Below are 25,323 nucleotides of genomic sequence, written 5' to 3'. Positions count from 1 at the left end.
TTTAGTGGCAGCATGCCAGGCCCGCACACGACTAGTACCTGCCATAGTACTCGCGTGCCGGGTTCACATGCGACTATTAAGACTTAAAACTGGCGAGGTACCAGTGGCGGGCCAGGGCACGCGACTGGTAGCAAAAATGACCCGCGACTGGTAGGCTTTTTCCTACTAGTGCATACTCCGCCGTGGTGGGGGAGACGAAATGGCGAAGTTTGAGGTGGTGACTGTTGGTTGAGGAGCTTCCGTCGAGTTCCATGTATAGGCACTTGTTCTGGGCTCGCATGCATGCGAGGAAGCAGTGTCAACGGTTACCAGGGCGATGCGATGGTCGATGGCCAGGCAAGTGGGGGGGACAAGATTGCAGAGGTCCTGGGCTGGCAGCGTACGCGAAGGACCGGCGGCCCGCGAGTGGAGTTCTAGCGACACAGAGAAGCTAGGCGACAAGATGGAAAATCAAGGAAAATCGAAGATCCTGGGGCCATCTCTCGGCCTTAGCCTCCCGGCGACGGTCCTCGCTTCGCTAGCTAGAAGTGAGGCCCCTTTTATATGAACTTGGATCACAACATAACAAACTCCACATTGAGATAAATTTCATCTTGTAGCATCAACAATAACAATTTCCTAAACAACAAAGAAAATACTTTCGGCCCCAAACATACACTAGGGCTAAACAGTTATACCAAGCAAGCTCTAGCAGAGCTCAAACTTGGCAATAGAAACTGACTATCATGAGTGCTAATCTTTCATGCCTTTAGTTTACCTTATGCAGCAATGCCGCGAATATAATGGTACATGACATCAATATGTTTTGTTCTCTCATAGAATATCAGTGGTTTCCTCGCAAAAAAAGAATACCTGATCTTTGGTAAGATATACTCCCTCCGTCCCTTGAAGGTTTTCTTGAGATTTGTACATCCAAATTGTAACAAACATTAGACAAACTTCGTGGGACGGAGGAAGTATGACACTTAAAGTGTCACAAATTAGAGTAATGCAGGAATTTTTGTGGTGTTGGTGTATTCCTAGTTCTTGTGTGTCACACGACATGTGAGTTTATGTCGTCGGTAGGAATACAGAAGGCATCCTGTCACGTTTTGTTTTCCCAAACTTGCCAGTTCACACGCGGTTTTTAGAAACTGGTACGCGATGCGAACCCCCATCGCCCACCCTTGGGAAAACGTGGGTGACCGCCGAATTCAGCCGCGTGTGAGTATCTTTATGTGATTGTATCTTTTTTTTTTGCATGGTAATACGATTCTCATTGATAAATAAAAGACGAGATACAAAGTACGTATACACCGATCTTACAGATCTGGAAAGATAGGATAAATCTATGTGACAAACCAACGCCTATCCATCTTCTTTGGCACCACCGTAGCAGCCACCAAGAATGATGAGGATCAACGTGATCCAATAGGGTTTTTGGCCCAATCTTTCACGGCGATCGAGGTAGAGGGTAGATAACTTCGGTCGTTGAGCAGATTAGATCTACCCCACGAAACCACAAACAGATCCTTACGAATCAGCAAGCAAAACAAACGATATTGGTGTCCCCCGACATGGGACCTTTTCCTGTATATTCTCAACTCGAAAATTCAACTCCCCTTACAATGGTGCACACCCCTGGCTTTATATAGTAGCCGACTCAACTTGACGTACAAGAAAAACCACTATGAAAATAAAAACAACTTGATCCGGACCCACTTTTCCTAAATAGAAAATAAAACAACACACTAAAGCAAAAAAAAGACTCTTTTGTAGGTGCGCCGCCATCTTCAACACGCTTCTAGGTGGACCCCAACCGGACTCCTTCAAGGACAAAACACTCCACCAATATCGCACTCCAATTGCTTTCTGTATCTTCTTCTTGCGTGGTAGAAATAGGAACAAAAACTTTGTCTTGATAGTATCAGCAACAACATAATCATGGATAGCATAATATGCACTATCAAGCATGGGAGACGCCACATCATCCTCCCCTTCTTCAGGAGAAACCGTCCTCGGTTTCAAGTCTGTACTCAAAACAAAAGTACGTGGAGATGTGACTAACACTTCATTACTTGCAGCCACAATAGTATTGGCAGTCTCTTCCGTATCTTCAACAGGTGCAGAGACGATTTCAGTAGCTTCGGCCTCCTTCTTTGCTTCTTCATGCGCTATGAATTGTTCCTTAGGCTCCTGCTTTTCCTTCTCTTCTTCCTCGTGAATTTGCTGAAGTTTTTCATCTCTCCAAGCCTTGTACTTCACGATACCCATGGACAGTAGATTGTAGGTCTTGTTTTCATAGGGAATAATATACTTGGTATAGTAGTAATTTTCCATGTGATATGATGCACCTTGGTCCTTGCACCATGCCCTTCCCAGAAGAAGATGACATGAAACCATGTGGAGAGGAATAACGTCACACCAAACTGCAAAAGATAATTTTCCCAAAGTAAATTGAACCAGTATATGATGTGTGATAGCAAGCTTCATATCACCGAGACGTAAAAAATATGGCTGCTGAATTGGTGTCATCGGTAATGCTAACTTTTCCACAACCTCATTGCTAACGGCGTTGATTAAAGCTGTGTGATCGATGGTTAAAGCACACACTCGGTCTTGTATAATCACACGGGTATGAAACAATTGCTCAGCATGCCCTTTCTCTTCCTTCTGAAACCAATGAGAGAAAACAGATTTCTCCTCCATAACTGCATCCAACATCAGCAGAACCAGGGCCTGAGCAGAACATGCAGCAGTACACGTTGGCGTCGGCTGCAGGTCCGTCGGACAGATAACAGGGCACTGCAGACTAACGTTCAAGATAGTCTCAAGTTGAGCAGCAGCAAAGAGTAGTAGCCGTCACACGTAGGACTAAGCGGAGCACACAAGAATTGAATGGCAGGCCGAGGCGCGACAGGGACGCGCTGAGTCTGAACAATACGTGAATCTGCTCCAATTGATTTCCCTTTTCCTTTGGTTTCGATCCGAAGCAAACAACACAACAAATCTTGCAAGTAGTACCGCTAGTACTACCTAGCACCAAACTCCACAGCCAGCAGCACACGTCCAAGAAATAGGACTCGGAGCAGTCCTGCAGTAATACGACACAGATCAGATGTAATCTTGGAGTCCGGCTCGGTCCAGTACTCGATCGAGGACAGGGACCAAACGGCAATAAGACCTATCGCCGCAACAAACTGGTATGGCGGCGGCAGGGATTCCGTCGCGATCCAAAACACGGACCTCCAGTAGAACCAGCAGATAATCAGAACCGGTGTTTTGGCCTGAGCCTCCGGCAGCAATACTCCAGCAGATCGAAAATCAGAACAATCTCAGCGGTAAAATCGCCGTGAGAAACCCGACGAATCTGATACCAAGATGATGAGGATCAACGTGATCCAATAGGGTTTTTGGCCCAATCTTTCACGGCGATCGAGGTAGAGGGTAGATAACTTCGGTCGTTGAGCAGATTAGATCTACCCCACGAAACCACAAACAGATCCTTACGAATCAGCAAGCAAAACAAACGATATTGGTGTCCCCCGACATGGGACCTTTTCCTGTATATTCTCAACTCGAAAATTCAACTCCCCTTACAATGGTGCACACCCCTGGCTTTATATAGTAGCCGACTCAACTTGACGTACAAGAAAAACCACTATGAAAATAAAAACAACTTGATCCGGACCCACTTTTCCTAAATAGAAAATAAAACAACACACTAAAGCAAAAAAAAGACTCTTTTGTAGGTGCGCCGCCATCTTCAACACGCTTCTAGGTGGACCCCAACCGGACTCCTTCAAGGACAAAACACTCCACCAATATCGCACTCCAATTGCTTTCTGTATCTTCTTCTTGCGTGGTAGAAATAGGAACAAAAACTTTGTCTTGATAGTATCAGCAACAACATAATCATGGATAGCATAATATGCACTATCAAGCATGGGAGACGCCACATCAAAGAAAAAAATGGACAGATCACCTCTTCACCTGAGCTCGACGCGGCTCCATCGCTGATCATTGTATCTGCTATATAAGAGAGAGGGCTACAACAACACGTAGCTAGTGGTGGTACGTAGCGGAGTGATAATAACAAAGGGATTGCTTAATTGTAGTTGGGGCAAGCCGAAATGCCCAAGGATGATTATGCTTCAGGTGTCCGTGTTATGAGCAGGAGCATGGTGAAGGAGTGCGGATTTCCCTAACCTGGGAAGGCCCCCCGTACTATCTATACCATAGATTTGTTGGAGATTCGTGCAAAGTCCACCCAGGCAAAGGTTCTGTCACATTTGCATTTAACCCCCTAGAAAAGTTTGAAATTATCGACAGCACACACAGAACTATATAAGCCCCGACCTAACCCTAATCCCGCACCCAGCCCGTCCCCCGAGTCCCCCGACCTGTCCCCCGCCGCCCGCCACCCCTCTCCCAGAGCCTGAAAGAACATTTCATGATCTCTGAGGTTTTGTGTGTTTGTTAACAACACCGGTGACAATTTAACTATGTGCTAAGTGGATTACAGATATAGAAAAGACTACGGGTAAATCTCGACCCACTCAAAAAGGAAGAAAAGAAGAACAAGCTGAAGCCTGTCCATGGCCGGCACTGTCAGTGATTGAGGGCCGGCACTGCCGGTGGTTCCAGGCTGGCACTGCCGGTGAGTGCTCCCCGGCACTGCCGGCGTTTCTGGCCCGGCACTGCCGGCCTGTATGTCGACCTGCTGAATAAGATAAGTGGCCGGCACTGCCGGCGTTTCTGGCCCGGCACTGCCGGCCTGTCTGTCGACCTGCTGAACAAAAAAAGTGGCCGGCACTGCCGGCGTCTCAAGGCCGGCACTGCCGGCGATTCTACTCCAACGGGCAGAAAAGTTGGTGGGGTATAAATACCCCCCTTCACCTACCTTGGATTGTTGCTCAAACCCTAAGATCTTCATCCACCATTGCTGAGCCACCAAGAACACCAAAACAGCCGGATCTCCTCCCTCAACCACCCAAATCCCTTGTGCTTTGGAGAATCGAAGGAGAAGACCCCGATCTACATCCTCACCGAAGCGTTTTTCATTTCCCCCTCTTATGCTTGAGGGCCCCCTTGCTAGTGTTCCTCTTTGGATCCTTAGTTGTTGTTGATGATGTATGCTTGTTGATTTATTGTGTTGTTACAGATTTGGTAGCCTCCAATTTGGTTGTGGATGTGTGCCCCAAGAACCTTGTAAAGACCCGGTTTCCGCCTCGAGGAAATCCCTTAGTGGAAGTGGGCTAGGCCTTCGTGGCGTTACTCACAGGAGACCTGAGCGAAGTCTTCGTGACTGTTGGTCTGGCTTTCGTAGCGACCACACTCTTCCAAACGTAGACGTACCTTCTTGCAAAGGAAGGGAACTACGGGAATCAACTCCGTGTCTCCGTGTGCTCCACTCTCGATTACCTATCATTTATCTCCTCTATATATTGCGTAGCCATATCTTGCTTAGTTGTTGACCTTGTCATATAGGGAAATTCACATAGTTGCATATCTAGAGAATTTACCTTTGTGTCAAGCCTAAATCGAAAAAGAACTAAAAATTAGTTAGCACCTATTCACCCCCCCTCTAGGTGCGGCATACGATCCTTTCAATTGGTATCAGAGCCTCGGCTCTTATTTCGGGCTTAACCGCCTAAGAGTATGCCGAACGATGGGCCTGCGAAAGGGGCCGCTAAGATGGTCTCCATGGATGACTTCAATTCGTTGAGGTCCTCCATGAAAGCTCAAATGGAAGGCATGAGAAAAATGAATTCCGAGCTTTTGACTCCGGTCCCTCCCATGGCTCCCGCCGTAGAGGTAAAGGACACGAGTGTGTTAGAAGAGGGAGGTGCTTCGGCATTACCCTCCTCTACCAAACCCGTGGATGGTGATAACTCAACTACTATCAAATCTCCCATTGCATCTCCTAGGGGAACTAGTGGAGGTGAGAGCTACAATCGAGTGGCTCCGCCTTTCCTATCTCCCGATATCCCGGTACCCCATCCTCATATGAACATTCGGGGTGACCCACCTAAGTTTAATGTTAAAGATTTCGATACATGGCAATTTGAGTTTCGTTCTCATGTTTGTAGTGCCTCCAATGAACTTTGGAGAATCATCGTGGAGGGCTTCAAGCCCTACAACCCCGACAAGTTCACTAGAAGAGAACGGTTGATAGTCAACTCAATGTCACGGCCTTGCACATGATCCAAACTAGTGTGGGGACAAAGGAATTGTCTCGTGTTCGGAACTTCACCACCGCCAAGGAAGTTTGGGATGGTTTGGCCGCTACTTGCAGTGGAAGTGAAAGCACGAGAAGAAACAAGTACCATTCTCTTCGGAATAAAGCCGAAGGATTCATGAGGCTACCGGATGAAGATCATGAAGACATGTATGCAAGACTCATCACCGTTGCCGATGCTTTCCGGAATGTGGGTGCATCCCACATCAATGACTCTTGGATCAAGGATAAGTACATTGATTGCATGATGCCGTTTGAACCCATTGATGTCAAGACTCTTGTTGGGAGAGAATGCTATTCCTCTCTCACGTCTCAACAAGCCGTGCACGGGATGCAAGCCCTCAAGGTGCTCGAGCAAAACTCCCATGATTCTCGCAATCGTGCCATTGGTATGTCAAAAGGGAACAATCTTGCCTTGACGGTCAACTCCGTAGAAGAAGTGCACCCTCAAGAACAATATAGGGCATCTTGGAGTATGACCTATCCGAAAGATTTGAAATGCCACTATCATGATCACATGGCCTTCCATGCAAAGTCCTTTTGGGTTGATCCTTCCAAGGCCAAGGAAGACAACATCAAGAGAAACAACAAAAGTGGGTTCACTAGCTTTGGTCCAAAAACAAGATCATGCTACAACTATGATGACAAGCGCCATTTCATCGCCGAATGCCCCTATGAGAATAGGGAGAATCATAATGGAAGGCTCATTCCCAAGGACAAGAGCAAAGACTTAAAGGGCAAATATTCAAAAGCCCCCAACAAGAAATTCTACAACAACAAGACCAAGAAGGATAAGAAGCCCTCAAGAGTGGTGCTAGTGACTTGGGAAGAATATTCTTCCGATGAAGTTGAAAGCTCTAGTGATGATGAAGAATAAGAAAGCTCAAAGGAAGTAGCCGCCATTGTCACCACCAACATTCCCTCTTCATCTCTCTTTGAATCCCCCATTGAGAATCCTCATATCAAGAATGTACATTGCTTCATGGCAAGGTCCTCCTTCGACACATCTATTGTGCTATCAACTCAAGAAGAATATACCTCCTGTAACATCCCAAAATTTACCATTTTGGAATGTTAAATAAAATAAATATTTTATTGAATGAGTGCTTTGATGTGTGTTGAATTTTCTAAGAAATTAAAACATTTTGAGGGATAATTAAATTTTCTTCTAAACCTTGTTTAAATCAATGAACAAAGGGGGAGGAACTTTTATATTTATTCCAATTGGATTTTTATTTGATTACTCTCAGATTTATTGAATGTTCTTAAAACTTTTTGAAATGTTCGAGAGAGTGGATGAAATGACTTCCCCGAAGGTTTGCAAAGGAAATGTATTTATAAAATTTCATTTGGTTTGGAAACAAGTTTCCCTAGCCCTATATACTTATTTTGATTTTATATATTTTTTCTGGATTTTTCAGAAAACAATTTGTTGTTAAAAACCCTATGTATTTTCTAGTAAAAAAGAAAAGATACAACAATAAATAAAAGAAAATAAATATGAAAGAAATAAGAAAGGAAGTTACCTGTACGTGAACCGGTCACTCACGCATGCATCATGAACGAAATCAGTTTGACTGAATCAAGTCCACCTCCACTCTCGTTTATTCTTTATCTCCTACGTATTTCTTTTTTTTCCAACCGATAGCTGGCCCACATGCTACCAGGAGTTCCAGCTAAACATTCATCTTCAACCTCTCCCCCCCGCTGCGTTTTTCTCGGCGAGAGCCCGCGCGCATCCTGTGCCCCCGGCTTCCCCGCGTCCAGGTGCAGCTCCCCTGGGGAGGGATAAGCGACGCCACGCCCTATCTTCTCCTAATCCACCCGCGCCCTCGCGGATTCTGCGTGCTGCTCCGCCGGCCGCCGCCGCCAAATTCGCGATGTCCGCCCATCCCCTGGGCCTATATAAGAGACCCCCGAGACCCTCTTGACCTCCACAACACCACACCCCACTCCCATCTTCCCTCGGGCTCCCCGTAGCCCGAATTTTGTCGAGGAGCCGCCGCCGTTTTCTTCGACACCGGCGACGATTTTCGTCGCTGTAAAGGTTGCCTCGTCGTTCTAATGTCTCCTTGGTCTTTTCCGTGTCCTTTCGCGTCTCCCTAATAATGCCCTCTTTCTTCCATAGAAGTTCGGGAGCATCCGCGATAACGAGAGCGGAACACGCCGATGCTGCGGACGTCGCTCTCGTTCTTATCCAACCTCGCCGGGACCAGCTGACAGCCGGTGGATCTCCACCACGTCTACCAGCATCGCCTCAAAGCCTCGCCCAAACCATCCGACGTTTGTAGCTTCGTCTTCATCCACGACCGGAGTTGCAAAATCCACCGCCGGCCACACACCGTGAGCACCTCACCGTTGCTCCTTTTTCTTTTGTTTCGTTTTTGGTTTCAGCCTAGATCAAAAACCGATGGCGTATAGTTGATTCCTGTAAAGCTGTACGAGCAGACAATGTATGGCGATAGCCCGAACCCAATTTATTTTACAGATTTTGGCCAAACTTTAAATGCACGTACCTTAGTTAGTTTTATTCAAAATTCAGAATTTCTTGCTGCAGTAGCTTTACGAATTAAAATGCTTTCTTTTGACACTTACTATTTCACTTTTCAAACCAATTAAAATTGTTTAGCTTAAACTTAAGTTGGAAAGCTATTTTGTCTGTATCTATGTACCCGCAAACCATTTTCCGGCCATTCCTTTTCCTAAGCCCAAATTCATGTAGTACACAGAATTAGTATCATAGATTCATAGTATCAATTATATTCTATAAACATATTTACGTTTTGTAATATTTGAAATCTCTTTGGTTCTTATGTTTTGAATTTGGAGTTTATTCGATTGTTTTCGCGTATAGATATTACAGAGATTTATCGTGAGAGTATTTTGGAGACAAGAAAGAGTTAATAGTTCATCAAAAAAGACAAGTTACATCTACATGTCTGTCCCATTTATTTTTGCTATGCTACTTTGATTATAAAAGTAGGAATGCATGCGATAGTTTTATTTTGTTAGATAAGTATTTTTAGAAATGGCGATGTTTTATATAGTTATGTCATATGGTAGAAATAAGCCAAAGGAATTATCACCCACTTTGTAACCTTAGGTAAATATATGCTAGATTAAGTTCTAGTAAAGTTTTGAACTATATAGTTATGCTTAGTCGTGCTAAAATAAAATCCGTTGGGGGGTTCAAATGAAATAATGTTTATAAAATAGAAATGGTTTGTGAAAGGTGTTTACCAAATTAAAATGTAAAATTATTTCATCCTGGGCGGAGTGGTATGATGGGTCATCGCGTGTGGAGTTGTGTGCTCAAATTGGTTGGGTCCGCCGCCTAGGGACCCCTAAAAGAACAAATTCATGTTTAGAATTGCTCAGTTGTTTCGTGCAACCACATGTCATATGGGCTCTGGCTTGGTTAATTATCTTGTGGAAACCTACTTAAGGACCGTCATCGGTATGAGACTTTGTGTCTATTTTGGAACGGGCGTGCCTGGAAATAAGTAGTTAGCCATTTGGGAAAGACCTCGGCATAACCTTCGGGTTGTGCCATGTGGTGAAAGTGTGCAACCCCTGCAGGGTGTAGAACTAATCGATTAGCCGTGCCCATGGTTACGGGCGAAGCTGAGTAACCTTTACTTGAAGATTTCTCTTCTCAATTTTGTCTTTCTAAACATAAAATGAATTTCAAACCCTATGTCCGTGTGTCGTTCATAGGTGGGATTTTGGGGAAAGCCCTGTGTTCGTGTGTCGCTCACGGGTACTTTCATCTAGGCTAGTTGGACTGTGTGACCTCTAGTCATATATTACTTGATAAAATTGTTTATTAAAGATAGGACGAGTTAGAACTTTGGAAATGTTAAAATGTGGTTTGCTAAATGTAAAATATTGTTTTGCTCAAATGTTAAACCCTATAGCCATTTCCTTTGATATCCCTAAGCATGTATAAATAGGTATATTATTGCATTGGTGTAACTTGCCACACATTCAAAGTGTTGACCACTCTCGTGACTGCAACGTCTCATGTCGCAGGTTGTTCCGATGACGAGTGAGATACGATGATAGGGTCACGTGCTCCAGTCGATTGCCTGTGGCACATTTGCTGGATTCGCCACTTTATTTGTCTTCCGCTGTTTACTTTGGCCTACGGGCATTTATGTAATAAATGACTATGTATTCGGATTTGATGCGTTGTAATAATGATATGACTGTGATATTTATCTCGTGAATGTGCGTACTAGCAAATCATTGGGACTAGTACAGTGGATGCACGTAGACACCGGATCTCTCTAGGTCCGGGTCGCCACAAATGGTATCAGAGTCATATCGACTCTAGGTCGTGACCCTAGGTTTGGAAACCTTAGGAAATATATTTAATAAGTATCTTTAAAAAAAAAATTGATACTCTTGTCCATCGATTTCTAAAGTTTACTCATTCTCTTCTCTTTCAAACTTGTAGATGGCCAAAGTCCCTACCGAGATCTCGCATGGAGTAAATGCTGGTCGTTGGACTCGTTTGCTATGGGATATGATATCTCACCTTCGGATGAAGACTCGGCCGGTGTATCAGGGATATCTTTTCACCGAGGCAGGAATGGAGCTGTGGAATGTGGAGGTGCATGTCTACTCGAATTTAGAAGATGCGAAACCACTACGTGTCTTCGAGGCACCTATCCCTCGTGACAACTTCAACGCTGGTGTCGAGGATGCCGCCCGTGAAGCTGTTCGTGGGTTGATGGGCCTCTATGAGCCCATGTTTGAGGGGACTCGCTTCGAGTACTTCCCCACGCAATACTCGGATGACACCTTAGTTTACTACTCCCCAACCACAACTGAAGACAACCCGAAGCTTGTCCAACAAGTGGATCTGACTCGAGCCTTTAATGATTCCCTAGAGGACGCTTTGTACGAGATGCGCCGCACGAGGAAGCAACTTTGTAATGTGCAAGAAGAGTTGGATACTCTCGGAGATGGCAATCAAGAAGCACAAATTTGGGAATGCTTGATAGATCTGCGCTAGTTTATGTGACCACGCATCTTCCACTTAGATGTCCAGTTTTGACCCTCCTAGTCAATAGAAATAAATATTTAGTATGCAGCTCGAGTTGTAATCCATCATTGTCAACATCCATGTTTAAATTTGTTTTGAATGTTTGAGATATAGTTATGAATGTGTTATTTTTGGAAGTTTTACAAAAGTGTTTTGGGGTAGTTCTCTTCCTTTCTATCTCGAGTCTATCTCTCCTTACTCTCGTCAAATACCCATTAGATGTCTCGCCTTATATTATTCTCATACCTAACAGATGGTTCGCAACAATGAAGTGTCTCCGGCCATGGAGCAACTCCTCCAAGGTCAAGCACAATTGATGCAGCTTCTGACTCAGCATCTGAACCAGAACAACAATAACAACAACAATTCCCCACCTCCACCACCTCCCATTGATCGCTTGACCCGCTTCTTGCGACTCAAGCCTCCCACTTTCTCAAGCTCTGATGAGCCCATTGATGCTGATGATTGGCTCCGCACTATTTCCAACAAGCTCGACACTGTGCAGTGCTCGGAGCCGGAGAAGGTTCTCTATGCAACTCACCAGCTGGAGGGTCCAACTGCAGCTTGGTGGGACAACTACAAACTATCCTTCGCTGATATCAACGATGTTACTTGGGATGACTTCAAGAAGGCCTTTCGTGACTACCATGTGCCGATAGGGCTTATGTCTTTGAAGAAGAAAGAGTTTTGCGCGCTGCGTCAAGGCTCGTGCACCGTGGCTGAGTACCTAGATATCTTCAACAAGCTTGCTCGCTACTCTCCTGATGATGTGGCAGAGGATGAGGGTAGGCAGGAGAGGTTTCTCGATGGTCTGAATGACGATCTCTCTTTCCAGTTGACCTCCGGTGATTTCAAAACATGCCAGGCACTGATCAACAAGGCAATCAAGCTGGAGGGAAAACAAAAGGAGATTGAAGGTTGCAAGAGGAAGGTCAATACTCCTGAATTCCGTACAAGGGACCGTTCAAAGGTTGCAAAATCTAGTTCGTCACATAACCACAAGGAGGTCGTGGAAGAGCACAAACGACCAAGTGAGGAGCCCCCTTTTGCCCCGGGAATCACTTGCTATAAGTGCAAGGAAGTTGGTCACTATGCGAAACAGTGCCCAGACAAAGAGCAGGTCGACATCGAGAAATGAAGCCAACTTCTTTCTACTTTTCTTGAGAGATTCATGTAATAAGGAAAACAAGTGAGAGACGAGTGTTCTTTCTTTCTAGCCATTTCAAATCTCGAGGACGAGATTTTTTTAAAGGGGGGTAGATTTGTAACATCCCAAAATTTACCATTTTGGAATGTTAAATAAAATAAATATTTTATTGAATGAGTGCTTTGATGTGTGTTGAATTTTTGAAGAAATAAAAACTTTTTGAGGGCTAATTAAATGTTCTCTAAACCTTGTTCAAATCAGTGAACAAATGGTGAGGAACTTTTATATTTATTCCAATTGGATTTTTATTTGATTACTCTCAGATTTATTGAATGTTCTTAAAACTTTTTGAAATGTTCGAGAGAGTGGATGAAATGACTTCCCCGAAGGTTTGCAAAGGAAATGTATTTATAAAATTTCATTTGGTTTGGAAACAAGTTTCCCTAGCCCTATATACTTATTTTGATTTTATATAATTTTTCTGGATTTTTCAGAAAGCAATTTGTTGTTAAAAGCCCTATGTATTTTCTAGTGAAAAAGAAAAGATACAACAATAAATAAAAGAAAATAAATATGAAAGAAATAAGAAAGGAAGTTACCTGTACGTGAACCGGTCACTCACGCATGCATCATGAACGAAATCAGTTTGACTGAATCAAGTCCACCTCCACTCTCGTTTATTCTTTATCTCCTACGTATTTGTTTTTTTTCCAACCGATAGCTGGCCCACATGCTACCAGGAGTTCCAGCTAAACATTCATCTTCAACCTCTGCCCGCCGCTGCGTTTTTCTGGGCGAGAGCGCGCGCATCCTGTGCCCCCGGCTTCCCCGCGTCCAGGTGCAGCTCCCCTAGGGAGGGATAAGCGACGCCACTCCTATCCCCTCACGTGTCGGCCCTATCTTCTCCTAATCCACCCGCACCCTCGCGGATTCTGCGCGCTGCTCCGCCGGCCGCCGCCGCCAAATTCGCGATGTCCGCCCATCCCCTGCGCCTATATAAGAGACCCCCGAGACCCTCTTGACCTCCACAACACCACACACTCCCATCTTCCCTCGGGCTCCCCGTAGCCCGAATTTTGTCGAGGAGCCGCCGCCGTTTTCTTCGACGCCGGCGACGATTTTCGTCGCTGTAAAGGTTGCCTCGTCGTTCTAATGTCTCCTCGGTCTTTTCCGTGTCCTTTCGTGTCTCCCTAATAATGCCCTCTTTCTTCCATAGAAGTTCGGGAGCATCCGCGATAACGGGAGCCGAACACGCCGACGCTGCGGACGTCGCTCTCGTTCTTATCCAACCTCGCCGGGACCAGCTGACAGCCGGTGGATCTCCGCCACATCTACCAGCATCGCCTCAAAGCCTCGCCCAAACCATCCGACGTTTGTAGCTTCGTCTTCATCCACGACCGGAGTTGCAAAATCCATCGCCGGCCACACACCGTGAGCACCTCACCGTTGCACCTTTTTCTTTTGTTTCGTTTTTGGTTTCAGCCTAGATCAAAAACCGATGGCGTATAGTTGATTCCTGTAAAGCTGTACGAGCAGACAATGTATGGCGATAGCCCGAACCCAATTTATTTTACAGATTTTGGCCAAACTTTAAATGCACGTAAGTAGCTCTACGAATTAAAATGCTTTCTTTTGACACTTACTATTTCACTTTTCAAACCAATTAAAACTGTTTAGCTTAAACTTAAGTTGGAAAGCTACCCGCAAACCATTTTCCGGCCATTCCTTTTCCTAAGCCCAAATTCATGTAGTACTCAGAATTAGTATCATAGATTCATAGTATCAATTATATAAGTACTATATTAAACCTTAACAACTTCGATTTTTCTTAGAATTTTGAGCTTCTTTCAAATCTACAGTGGTAGGATGGCTTGATTTCTGCATGGGTTATCTTGTGTACAGTTTGCGGTTGTGTAGCATTTTGGGGAAATTTTAATTACCTGTGCTGCCGGCCTGCCGTCCTAGACTTCAGTAGTGGGCTGCCTTGGTATTTTCTCCAGTGTGGTCGTAGCTATGACCTTGCTAGATAGTGGTGGGGTTTCCTAGACAATTTTCTGCCCACCGCTTTGTTTTGTCGGTCGGTTCGTGGCTCACCGCTTTCAGCCAAGATTTTCTCTCCTTCAGTTAAAACAAAAAATCTCTCCTCCTCCCCATCCTTCCCGAGGTCGTCGCAGCGGAGCCTCCGTTAACTGCCACGCCGTCGGCGCACCCATTTTTCCGGCGGCGACATAGGCGTCCGCGACAGCACGCTCGCCATCCTCGCCGGCGGGGACGAGGCCGTGGTGGCCTGGCTCGCGCCGCTCTTCTCGCATCTCGGCAGGCCTACATGGGCCCTCCCGGCAGCGGCCAGAGCAGCAAGATCGCCAACCAGATGGCCGTCGCCGGCGCGGTGGCCGGCCTCGGCGAATCTCTGCGCGGCAGTTTCTAGGCACGATCTCCAAGGGCGCGACGGGGTCGCGCAGCCGCGACTTCGTGTTAGAGGCGCCGTGCGGTACATCATCAAGAACCTCGGCATGGCGCCGGAGATCGGGGACAGCCAAGAGGAGGTCAGTGTGCGCCGTGAGGAGCAGCTCCGATGGAGCCCGGCCGCCTCCATGTGCTCCATGTGGGAATTTCTTTCCACCCCCTTTCTATTTCAACCCATATCCATGGAGAAGTCACAGGAATCCCAATCCCCTCAAGAAATCTAATCCTCCAAACTGAATTTAAGGTATTTTCCCCTTAGTTTGCTCTTTACAGTAGAGTTCACAAAGGATTGGATCAGGTTTTATATCTGCAGCTGCTGCGATCCTCTGTTTTCTGTACTGAAACCATGCTTATGATGTCACTGCATTTTTTTAGGTGCTGTGGCCGATTGAAGGCACCAATGTCACATCTGCTGGTATGTACGAGATGCATTTGCTTTTAGTAAACCAACACAATTATCTCCTTTTAGCATTGCCCTTCAACATCTCTAGAGGGGTTGGTAGTGCAGGTCTGAAATTACTATTTGCAAATACCACTGATTTTTGCAGTATCTACATCTACCCCAATTAGCTTCTTATTATTCTTTCTGTCTGTCATCTTCTCTGTTTCACTTTCAGCTGGCAACGAAGATGACGCTGAGGTGTTGTTTCTGGTTCATTAGATTTCTTCATCTGTGTAGTTTTATATTGTACATCCTAGCTAAGCACAAGTACTCCAAAAGGTTTGAAATATGATATTTTCCCCTGCAAACTTTTGTGTTCGCTTTTCATGTTGATGCCAACAAATGATATTTAGGAAACATTTTATTCCTTGTGTAATGAAAGTGATTTAGAGGAGAAAAATGCCAGGGATGCATTCTCACAGAAAGCACTGAATCAGCAGAAGTTGGTGAGTTCTTATTGTTTGTCTTCTATACTATATACCACTGGTTCTCAGTACTGAGCGTTTTTTTTTCATGTGGTCTGTTCCAGCATGGTAGAAACTGAAACTCTCAACTACATGGTGGAGCCAATAAGAGAATCCAGCTCAAGAGCGACGCACAGAAATCTGAGAAAAGAGGCAAGAACCGATTTTGTGTGTTCTTAGCTCACATGCAAGAGGTATCAGATCCTGAATCTTGAAAGAACTGGCACAAGTTTTTATGTTTAGATGCTGAATTTGTCCATCACTTTGGTATAACAAGATTATTATAATGTTCGGATGCAGATTGTGCTCCTGGAAAGCCACCTTGATGATCGACGCGCTGGATGAAGCATTGGGTCGTAATCCTGCTCCAGATACTCTATAGAAAGAGAGCCACTCCTCAAGGTGACATTTTGTACATGAACAAAAATACATGAATAGTATATATATTTGTTAGACGAAACTGAAGTTTTTTCAGCCCACTGATCAACTGAAGCACTTGACACTACACAGGAAACTATTTCAGCAAGCTCCTACATTACTATCTTCACCCGGTGCTGCTGCTTTTTCTTGCGCGTGTTGTGTGGCAGCTACTCTCTCTTTTGTGTATGTGCTGCACCATATAGCTGCAGATGGTGTCCCCTCCCTCTAGCACATGTGTTGTTGTTTGTTCCTCTCTCACACACATGGCAGGTGTTGCTGCTCCTCTCTCCCTGATGTACATAAATTTGTGCATGCAAAACTGTTCGATCATATGTCTATGAAGCCTAAAAAGTTCACCTGGGGCTTCTATTGCAGTTTATCAATGGTGATCCTGTTTATGCTGTTCTTTTGCTTGGTTCTCTGATTTATAAATACTTTTTGTTTCCATCTTTCTCCATTTAGTTTGACACGAACTCTAAAAAAGATTGATCTTCTCGGTTGATTATTGGTAGGAAGGGTTTGAAGGAAAACAATGGATATGTAATGTTTAGGTCTTTTATAGCGCATTCTCCACTTTTATGTTGTTTGCAAAAGTGATAATAAGAACTCATTAATGATTGACTTTGCCTTCTCTTTTTTACAATACTTGCAACTGCTGTTTGGGGCTTTGGGGAGTTGGTGGAGATAGCTGCATACTTGGATTTTGATAGCTGGAGATTAAATATTTTCTTATTTACTCTAATGTTCAGGTGAAATTTAATGTGTGTAGTTTTTTTTTGTTCATGCCAGCGTTTTTCACGCCGTAGCACCTTGGACAGAAAAGTAGTTGTTTTTTTTTGGTTCCCTGGAGATCTTATGTTTCTTGTGTAAATTGAATTAATTCGATTGAATTTCCACCATATTATTTTGTTGTCATGATAACGACAATGTTTGCTAGACATCTTTCTGCATGTTTATAGACACATGAAAAATTTATAGGGTGAAGTTCTGCAATTATAGGAATTTCTAGCAGATAGATTCATGAGCCGTGCGGCATTTATCTTGGTGCTTATGTACTGATGTTTGAAGTTTATTTATGGTATTGGAAAGAGAAATACAATACTGCATTTTTCAAGGGAATGATCATATAGGTATCTATAGCAATGAATTAAGGGAATCTGTTTTTGTATTTTATTCATCAGAAGTGGGAGTCAGTTATGATGATAACATAAATCAATTCGCTATTCCTTCTCTAGGAATTTGAGAAGCTTTCTACATATTGGTGGTGAAATCCAGGCTGCTAGATTTCATCAGGGACATGGAATAGCTCCCAAAGGAAGTCGCCGGAATAGAGGAGATTTAATTTTGAGGTATAGGCTCTGTTGATTTAATTCAAACTTTGCACACAGACTTGAAATCTTGCTTGCTACCATTTTTGACAGTGCCCGCATCAAGCCAAAGATATATTAGTCTTCACCATTTCGTTTGAGAGAACAAAGTTCTTACCATATCAAGCTATGCTCTGTTCATATGGTATCCATGCCCCTGAAGAACTAGATCTTGCTTTGCAGCAGATTCCCATCGTCGGGCATGCCAGAAGAATGAAGCTTCAATTTATTCATACTGGTTCATTATTTAGGTCGTGCAGATCCATTGTTAGGACACCACATGCTTGACCAACTTATCTGAATTGCTTCCCGCCTCTACCATGTTTAGTATCACCAATGTAACACTGTATTTCAATTCAGTTATACGCGTCTGTACTATGTTTAGTATCACCAATGTATCATCGTATTTCAATCCAATTCTACGTGTGTATGGTGCTGCACCCAATGGATATGCTCATTTGTGATGAAAATACATGGATTATATGTCCTGTTGCGTCTACTTTTTTTCTTCCTTTGATTGTTATTGTTCATGGACAGACCTGATCATATGATTTATGGACCAGGGGATGGCATTTCATTGCAGTGTCAGAAATAGTGTTCCTCGGCTGCTAACGTTCTACACCGTGGTGTTAGGCTCTGGATCGAGCTGGAGAATGTAAATGCTGTGTTGTCGTTGAAGTATGAAGGGGTACGCCGTTCGAGCTCTTGAAGTTTTGTTCTGTAGAAATCAACAGCCAGTCGCTTTCGGAGCTACCATCTCTCTCAAGCCTCAAGGAAGTTGTACTCCCAGGTCTGTGCTCTAAATCTACATTGGCCTTAGCTTATTGTGCAGAGAGAACTTGGAACTGTGTTTAATCAACTGAAGATAGAACTCAAAGTGCAAAGATTTTCTCTCTCTAATTGAAAAGGACAAAATCCAAGCTAGCTGGACTAACTAGATAGCAGTAGTAGCACATACGAAAAATCGTTTTCAGTGACCCAAGAAAGAAGAACGTACCGAACTACCAATTACTCGATTAGTTGCATATCGGATTTGATGTACTCCTGGGTACTCAAGGTCCGCCGGAAGTACTTTCCGCTGACCGGTTTCCTTCCTTCTCTCGGTGGCGCCTCCATCTTGCCCCTCCCTAATACGCCTGTTCGCACCGCCGCTGCCGGTGCTAAGGGCCGAGTGGCAGGACCTGAACCACCACCACGTCACCATGCCCCGACGTAGGAGACGGCTCCAGCCGCCTGCATCAGCCAACACCAACCGCCGCCGTAGGAAAGGACTCCACCTTGAACCAACACGACGCCCTGGTGCAGGAGACGGCTCCGCCGCCCACACCAGCCACTGCCAACCGCCGTCGTAGGAGAGGACTCCGCCTGCGTCTGCTCCCGCGAGCACAACTGATGTTGGCCGAATTACCGCCGTGGCGCGGTGCAGGAAAGGGCTCCGGCCAGCCACATCAGCCACCGCAGACCGCCGCCGCAGGAGAGGACTCTGTTCGCCTCCGCGTCTGCTCCTGCGACTGCCCTGATATCAGAGCTCCGATGTTCTCTCTTTCCTCTTTCTTGTTTTCATCGTTTCACTGAGATACAAAACGAACAACCTACAGAAATGAGACATTGCTATTTTCTTTGAGGAAAATAAAGACATTGCTCAAATGGGAAAAAATTGTGCAGGCAGAAGTAACCATGCAGGCCCGTCAGTCCTGCCTTTTATTCAAACCAATTGCCAAAGAGATATCCAGTGATGTTAGTGAATGGTGGTCCTCTTATTTCGTGCTACTGTCAATGTTAACTTCTCCATCACCATTTGGAAGATGTACATCCAGTGTTACTGTTGGTGGAATGGTGATCCTCTTATTTCGTGCTATTAGTCAATGTTCATCTGGATGGGCACATTGTGTCCTCTTTTGGTCTGCATGATAGACCTTCATGGCCATGGCGCACTACTAACAATTGATATGGACTCTCAAAAGAGGGAATTTGCCTAGCTAACTGGCAATTTAATTGCGCTACAGTATATTTCTATATTCTTTTTTGTTTGATGCAATAATCTTATATGTTTAACTCTATGTTCTTTACAACTTTGGAGAAGAATAAGTACATATTTGCACTACTTTTACTTGTCCGTACTTATAGTTATATGCCCCTGTTATCTATCATAGATAGATAAATGAACAAGGGACCATTTAGGTTGGCTTAAATGGTTGTTTTAGAGATTCCGTGTTATTGCTCATTGTGGTAAAAAATTATTGGCAAATCAACCCACAATTTTTTATTTCGCTGGCTAATTGATGAAATTTTATACAAAATGGTGCTTTGGTGTACTGGAGTTTTGTGTGTGGAACAAGCACGCAAGATTTTTTTCAAGAATTCAAGATTAATTTCATGATACATATGGTTGGATAATTTTGATTGAGATAGATTCATGTAGTACTGTTAGGTTCAGACTTAATGATAGACACGGACATGTACCCTGGTGTCTTTTTTTTCACATGGTATGTAATTACCATATTGTTATCTTATATATTTGTTGTCATGACCATTGCACGATAGACTATTGAAAAAGTATAAGTTTAAAGTGCAACATGATTCCCCCGATTCATTGAACATCTTATCTTACCAGACATCCGTAATTCCTGAACAGCTGAAATACAAAGAATCACACTGGTTCTAACTTTTACTACTTTATATTCTGATATTCTCTTCAGAGGTGTACAATGGTTATAGTTTTTAAACATTGTATAAGATTAACATAGATATTCAACCACTGAACTTTTCTTTCCCTTCTCCTATTTACGGGAATAATATACTGAGTTCTAGCTCAAAGCCTGAAACCAATCTAACAAAGATAAACAGATCATAGTGCATTGAAACTGTAATCAAATCTCCCATTTATGTTTTGATCTTTCACGCTATTTAACTGAACAAGAAAGCCTACACACAGAATGGTTCCGAATGGTGAGCTATCGCTACTCCCAAATTTGAGTAAACTGAACTACACATATAACATTTAATTTCAGATGATAACCTGTTCTGGATAGATTACACATGTTGTTATTTATCTCAATAAGTGACAGTATTTATAGCATTTTTTATATCGATCAGGCTAATTCATAAATTACCAAAAAAACAGTGATTAGTTTTTTTTTAACACAGGGATTAGTTTATATCAGTGCATGCAAATTTAGTAAATAGAGGCACTGTAACTGGAACTACAAACAATGTGATACCTCTAGATAATTTTGAATGTATGAATCAAGGTCTTCAGCAGCTTTTAAAATGACACGAGCAAGCATCATTGCCTTATGATTAAATTTTATCTTTGCATCCACTTGTTCCTGTTCTATTCTGTTTTGGCCTTTTCCCAACTGTAAGGTAATATTGTTGTCGAGAATACGTTCACAGATAGTAGGAAACCCATCCGATTTACTATTTCCTTTTTTCTTGCAGGAAGTTCCCATGCGGATATGTTCTTGAGCAGCCAGGAGCTAAACAAGCTTTCCATCTTTATGTAATTCCAGAGCCCAACGAGTAGATTATCTATGTATTTTGCGACCAGCCTTGTGGTGTCCAAAAAGATCTTCTGCAAAAACCACCAAGATAGAGCAAGAACTGTGTGCTCTTAGATTTTAGAGGTATAAGTGGTAGTTCTGAACTTAAAACTGTGTTCTCACTTCCAACCAAAAGAAAAACACATTTTGATTTTGTTAGCAAGTTGAAGATATTCTCTTAGCGAGACAAAAATAATCGTCAGATCTAGCACAAAAAAAATCCTTACTTTGACAATTGTACACTTCAGAAAGTAAAGTTCTCAAGTATTGGTGGTAAAATTAAGGAAAGTTATGGACATATATTGTGTTACTTTCTGAAAATTGTTGCCAGTGCTCAAGGAAGTTGACCTAACTGTTGTTTGGTTGATCAGTTTGTCATTTTCAGGCCATCACATTTTTACATACCTGATGTTCTTGATCTGTTGTTTGGTGTTAGTTGATATCTTCTATATGCAAAATTTTGCACTTCTCATTTGGTTGTGATACCACTCTTTGAATGTCTCTTAGTACACTATGACAGTTGGAATTGCATTCTCGAATTTCTTGCTAACAGAATTAATAACTTTCAGATTTGTGCATCAAAGTATTCTTTAATTTTTTTGCATTTTACTCCCTCGGTGTAGTTAGCTCTGCTTTGCCATATTAGTCTTCGAATCCACAATTTATTTGGTTATCTAAACTACATATTTGAATGACTTCCTCCTACAAAGAAAGGGAAATGTATTGAGCCTATTGATATGTACCGAGAAAGAGCTAAAAGATACTTGCAATAGATGAAAAATGGTGTAACAGGTTTTTTTCGAGAATACACCCTGGAAGGTGTATCAGTCGCATAGAATTTTTTCGAGAATACACCCTGGAAGGTGTATCAATCGCATAGAAGAAGGACCAAGATGGCCGGAACAACGCCCAATGGGCACCACGATACAACACAACGCCACACAGATACCACGATACAAACGCAACGCCACACGGTTAACAACACTACCTGCTATAGCTAACCGCCAAAAATAGAGGAGACGATGCACTAAGCTTCTAGGCCGCGTCACAACCGAATAGTCTTGCATGTTACAATGCCATGCCTCCTGAATTCTCACTTCATAGCCTCGATGGGCGTGGCGTGACGCCGCGCCTTTGGTTGCTAGTTCTATAAACATATTTACGTTTTGTAATATTTGAAATCTCTTTGGTTCTTATGTTTTAAATTTGGAGTTTATTCGATAGTTTTCGCGTATAGATATTACGGAGATTTATCGTGAGAGTATTTTGGAGACAAGAAAGAGTTAATAGTTCATCAAAAAAGGCAAGTTACATCTACATGTCTGTCCCATTTATTTTTGCTATGCTACTTTGATTATAAAAGTAGGAATGCATGCGATAGTTTTATTTTGTTAGACAAGTATTTTTAGAAATGGTGATGTTTTATATAGTTATGTCCTATGGTAGAAATAAGCCAAAGGAATTATCACCCACTTTGTAACCTTAGGTAAATATATGCTAGATTAAGTTCTAGTAAAGTTTTGAACTATATAGTTATGCTTAGTCGTGCTAAAATAAAATCCGTTGGGGGGTTCAAATGAAATAATGTTTATAAAATAGAAATGGTTTTTGAAAGGTGTTTACCAAATTAAAATGTAAAATTATTTCATCCTGGGCGGAGTGGTATGATGGGTCATCGCGTGTGGAGCTGTGTGCTCAAATTGGTTGGGTCCGCCGCCTAGGGACCCCTAAAAGAACAAATTCATGTTTAGAATTGCTCGGTTGTTTCGTGCAACCACATGTCATATGGGCTCGGCTTGGTTAATTATCTTGTGGAAACCTACTTAAGGACCGTCATCGGTATGAGACTTTGTGTCTATTTTGGAACGGGCGTGCCTGGAAATAAGTAGTTAGCCATTTGGGAAAGACCTCGGCATAACCTTCGGGTTGTGCCATGTGGTGAAAGTATGCAACCCCTGCAGGGTGTAGAACTAATCGATTAGCCGTGCCCACGGTTACGGGCGAAGCTGAGTAACCTTTACTTGAAGATGTCTCTTCTCAATTTTTTCTTTCTAAACATAAAATGAATTTCAAACCCTATGTCCGTGTGTCGTTCATAGGTGGGATTTTGGGGAAAGCCCTGTGTTCGTGTGTCGCTCACGGGTACTTTCATCTAGGCTAGTTGGACCTGTGTGACCTCTAGTCATATATTACTTGATAAAATTGTTTATTAAAGATAGGACGAGTTAGAACTTTGGAAATGTTAAAATGTGGTTTGCTAAATGTAAAATATTGTTTTGCGCAAATGTTAAACCCTATAGCCATTTCCTTTGATATCCCTAAGCATGTATAAATAGGTATATTATTGCATTGGTGTAACTTGCCACGCATTCAAAGTGTTGACCACTCTCGTGGCTGCAACGTCTCATGTCGCAGGTTGTTCCGATGACGAGTGAGATACGATGATAGGGTCACGTGCTCCAGTCGATTGCCTGTGGCACATTTGCTGGATTCGCCACTTTATTTGTCTTCCGCTGTTTACTTTGGCCTACGGGCATTTATGTAATAAATGACTATGTATTCGGATTTGATGCGTTGTAATAATGATATGACTGTGATATTTATCTCGTGAATGTGCGTACTAGCAAATCCTTGGGACTAGTACAGTGGATGCACGTAAACATCGGATCTCTCTAGGTCCGGGTCGCCACACCTCCGGAGATGATGATGTTGATGATGAAGAAGATGCAACCTCTAATGGATTGGTCGCTCTTGCCTCCCTCTCCATCAACTCTTCATCACCAAGTGAATCCCCCAATGAGGTCATTCATGTGGAGGAAGAAAGTTGTCTCATGGCTAAATCCTCCGAGGTATCATCTCCTAGCCTCTCTATGCCTAACATATCAAGTGATCTAGGGGTAGATGATGCTAGTCTAAAAGTGAAACAAGAAATGCTAGAGTTTGATGAATTCATTTTTAACCTACAAGGTAACACTAAAAAGCATGTTTCAAATCTCATGGTTCGTATAGCTCAACAAAATGATACTCTTGAAAAAAAGGGTCAAATAGAGAGAGAAGACTCTCTTGAAATCCATGCTCTTAAAAATGCTCTTGAGGAAAGTCAAGAAACTATAGCTTCTCTTGAGGAGAGACTAGAAAATCTTGAAGGGCCTCAAGATGAAATTAACAAACTCATCAAAGCTAGAGATCTTGCTAGGGCTAAGACTAAAGTGCTTAAAAAAGAAAAGGCCCAATTTGGTGTTGATCATGAGAAATTTGTGAAGAATCTAGATGAACTAGACAAAGCTCACAAAGCTTTGAAGAGTGAATACACTCTCCTATCCAAGTCAAATGAGCAACTTCAAATTAGGCTTGCTTCATATGATGTGCCTAGTTCCTCTACCCCTTCATGTGATCATGCAAATATTATTGAGGAAAATGCTAGGTTGAAGGATGAACTTGCTAAGGCCTCCTCTCCCCAAAGTAAACTTTCTTTGGATGATCTTTTGAGTAAGCAAAGATCAAACAATGGGAAGGAGGGCCTTGGTTATAAGACCAAGGCAAAGAAGGCAAACAAGCAAAAGGCCAAGCCCGCACAAGTGAAGAAGAAAGATATCACTAATGGTGAAGCCCCTAAGGGCAAAACCATTAATGATGATGATGCAGGAAATGCTAACCCTCACTATGTTCTATTTAAAGATTATTATGGTGATGTTTATGCTAAATATGTTGGCCCATATGATGGTTATGTTGCTTGGTCTATTTGGGTCCCAAAGACCCTTGTTGCTAACAAAAGAGGACCCATTGTGAAATGGGTACCTAAATACAAGAATTGATCTCATGTAGGACTATGCCGCCGGAGGTTCAAAATGGGTACTTGATAGTGGATGTACAAGTCATATGACCGGAGGCAAGAACCTCGTCAAGGAGTTGAGGCCCAATATAATAATATCACCGTCTCCTTTGGCGATAATTCTACATCCGAGGTATTGGGTTTTGGCAAGGTTGTGGTTGCGCACAACATTACTCTTGTGGATGTCATGCTTGTCAAAACCCTTGGTTACAATTTGCTTTCCGTTTCCGCCCTTGGCAAGATGGGTTTCGCCGTATTTATTGATAAAGATATTGTGGTCCTCTTGTGCAGAAAGACTCTAAAAGTCGCTTTCGTTGGGTATCGTGAACATAACTTGTATGTGGTGGACTTTTCGGGGACCACCACTTCAAGT

General features: G+C 43.2%; 1 protein-coding gene and 1 long non-coding RNA gene across 15 annotated transcripts; both read left to right on the top strand.

Moving 5' to 3' along the window:
- Positions 1 to 8,088: 8,088 nt before the first annotated feature.
- Positions 8,089 to 10,443, top strand: LOC124671836. Its single transcript, XR_006992692.1, has 3 exons — positions 8,089 to 8,267; positions 8,349 to 8,563; positions 10,253 to 10,443. It is a non-coding gene; the product is annotated as an uncharacterized LOC124671836 (long non-coding RNA).
- A 2,970-nt stretch (positions 10,444 to 13,413) lies between these two features.
- Positions 13,414 to 21,418, top strand: LOC124685251. 14 transcript variants are annotated; one of them, XR_006997358.1, is made up of 10 exons: positions 13,418 to 13,552; positions 13,634 to 13,848; positions 15,259 to 15,298; positions 15,501 to 15,523; positions 15,679 to 15,771; positions 15,855 to 15,983; positions 16,090 to 16,191; positions 16,300 to 16,392; positions 17,445 to 17,558; positions 17,631 to 18,075. XR_006997358.1 is itself a non-coding variant. In XM_047219583.1 (7 exons), the coding sequence occupies exons 1-5, from the start codon at positions 14,993 to 14,995 to the stop codon at positions 15,867 to 15,869; spliced, it is 399 nt and encodes a 132-aa protein (XP_047075539.1). In that variant the 5' UTR covers positions 14,852 to 14,992; the 3' UTR covers positions 15,870 to 15,983; positions 16,090 to 16,191; positions 16,300 to 16,539. The 14 variants fall into 14 exon arrangements, 1 of the variants encoding a protein (XP_047075539.1); XR_006997357.1 differs by having other exon boundaries at positions 13,414 to 13,552; positions 15,259 to 15,604; positions 15,708 to 15,771; XR_006997356.1 differs by having other exon boundaries at positions 13,416 to 13,552; positions 15,259 to 15,604.
- The last annotated feature ends 3,905 nt before the right edge of the window (positions 21,419 to 25,323 follow it).

This window comes from Lolium rigidum, chromosome 1 (genome assembly GCF_022539505.1).
Source record: "Lolium rigidum isolate FL_2022 chromosome 1, APGP_CSIRO_Lrig_0.1, whole genome shotgun sequence".
NCBI lineage: Eukaryota > Viridiplantae > Streptophyta > Magnoliopsida > Poales > Poaceae > Lolium > Lolium rigidum.
This window is presented reverse-complemented; position numbering and strand designations above follow the sequence as displayed.

Bases quoted from the DNA above. Each gene is read 5' to 3' on its own strand.
- LOC124685251 (XM_047219583.1), top strand. From the start codon at position 14,993: ATGGAGCCCGGCCGCCTCCATGTGCTCCATGTGGGAATTTCTTTCCAC. The intron at 15,128-15,258 runs GTATTTTCCCCT...GCATTTTTTTAG, and splicing joins TCCTCCAAACTGAATTTAAG to GTGCTGTGGCCGATTGAAGG. The intron at 15,524-15,678 runs GTGTTGTTTCTG...AATGATATTTAG, and splicing joins GCAACGAAGATGACGCTGAG to GAAACATTTTATTCCTTGTG.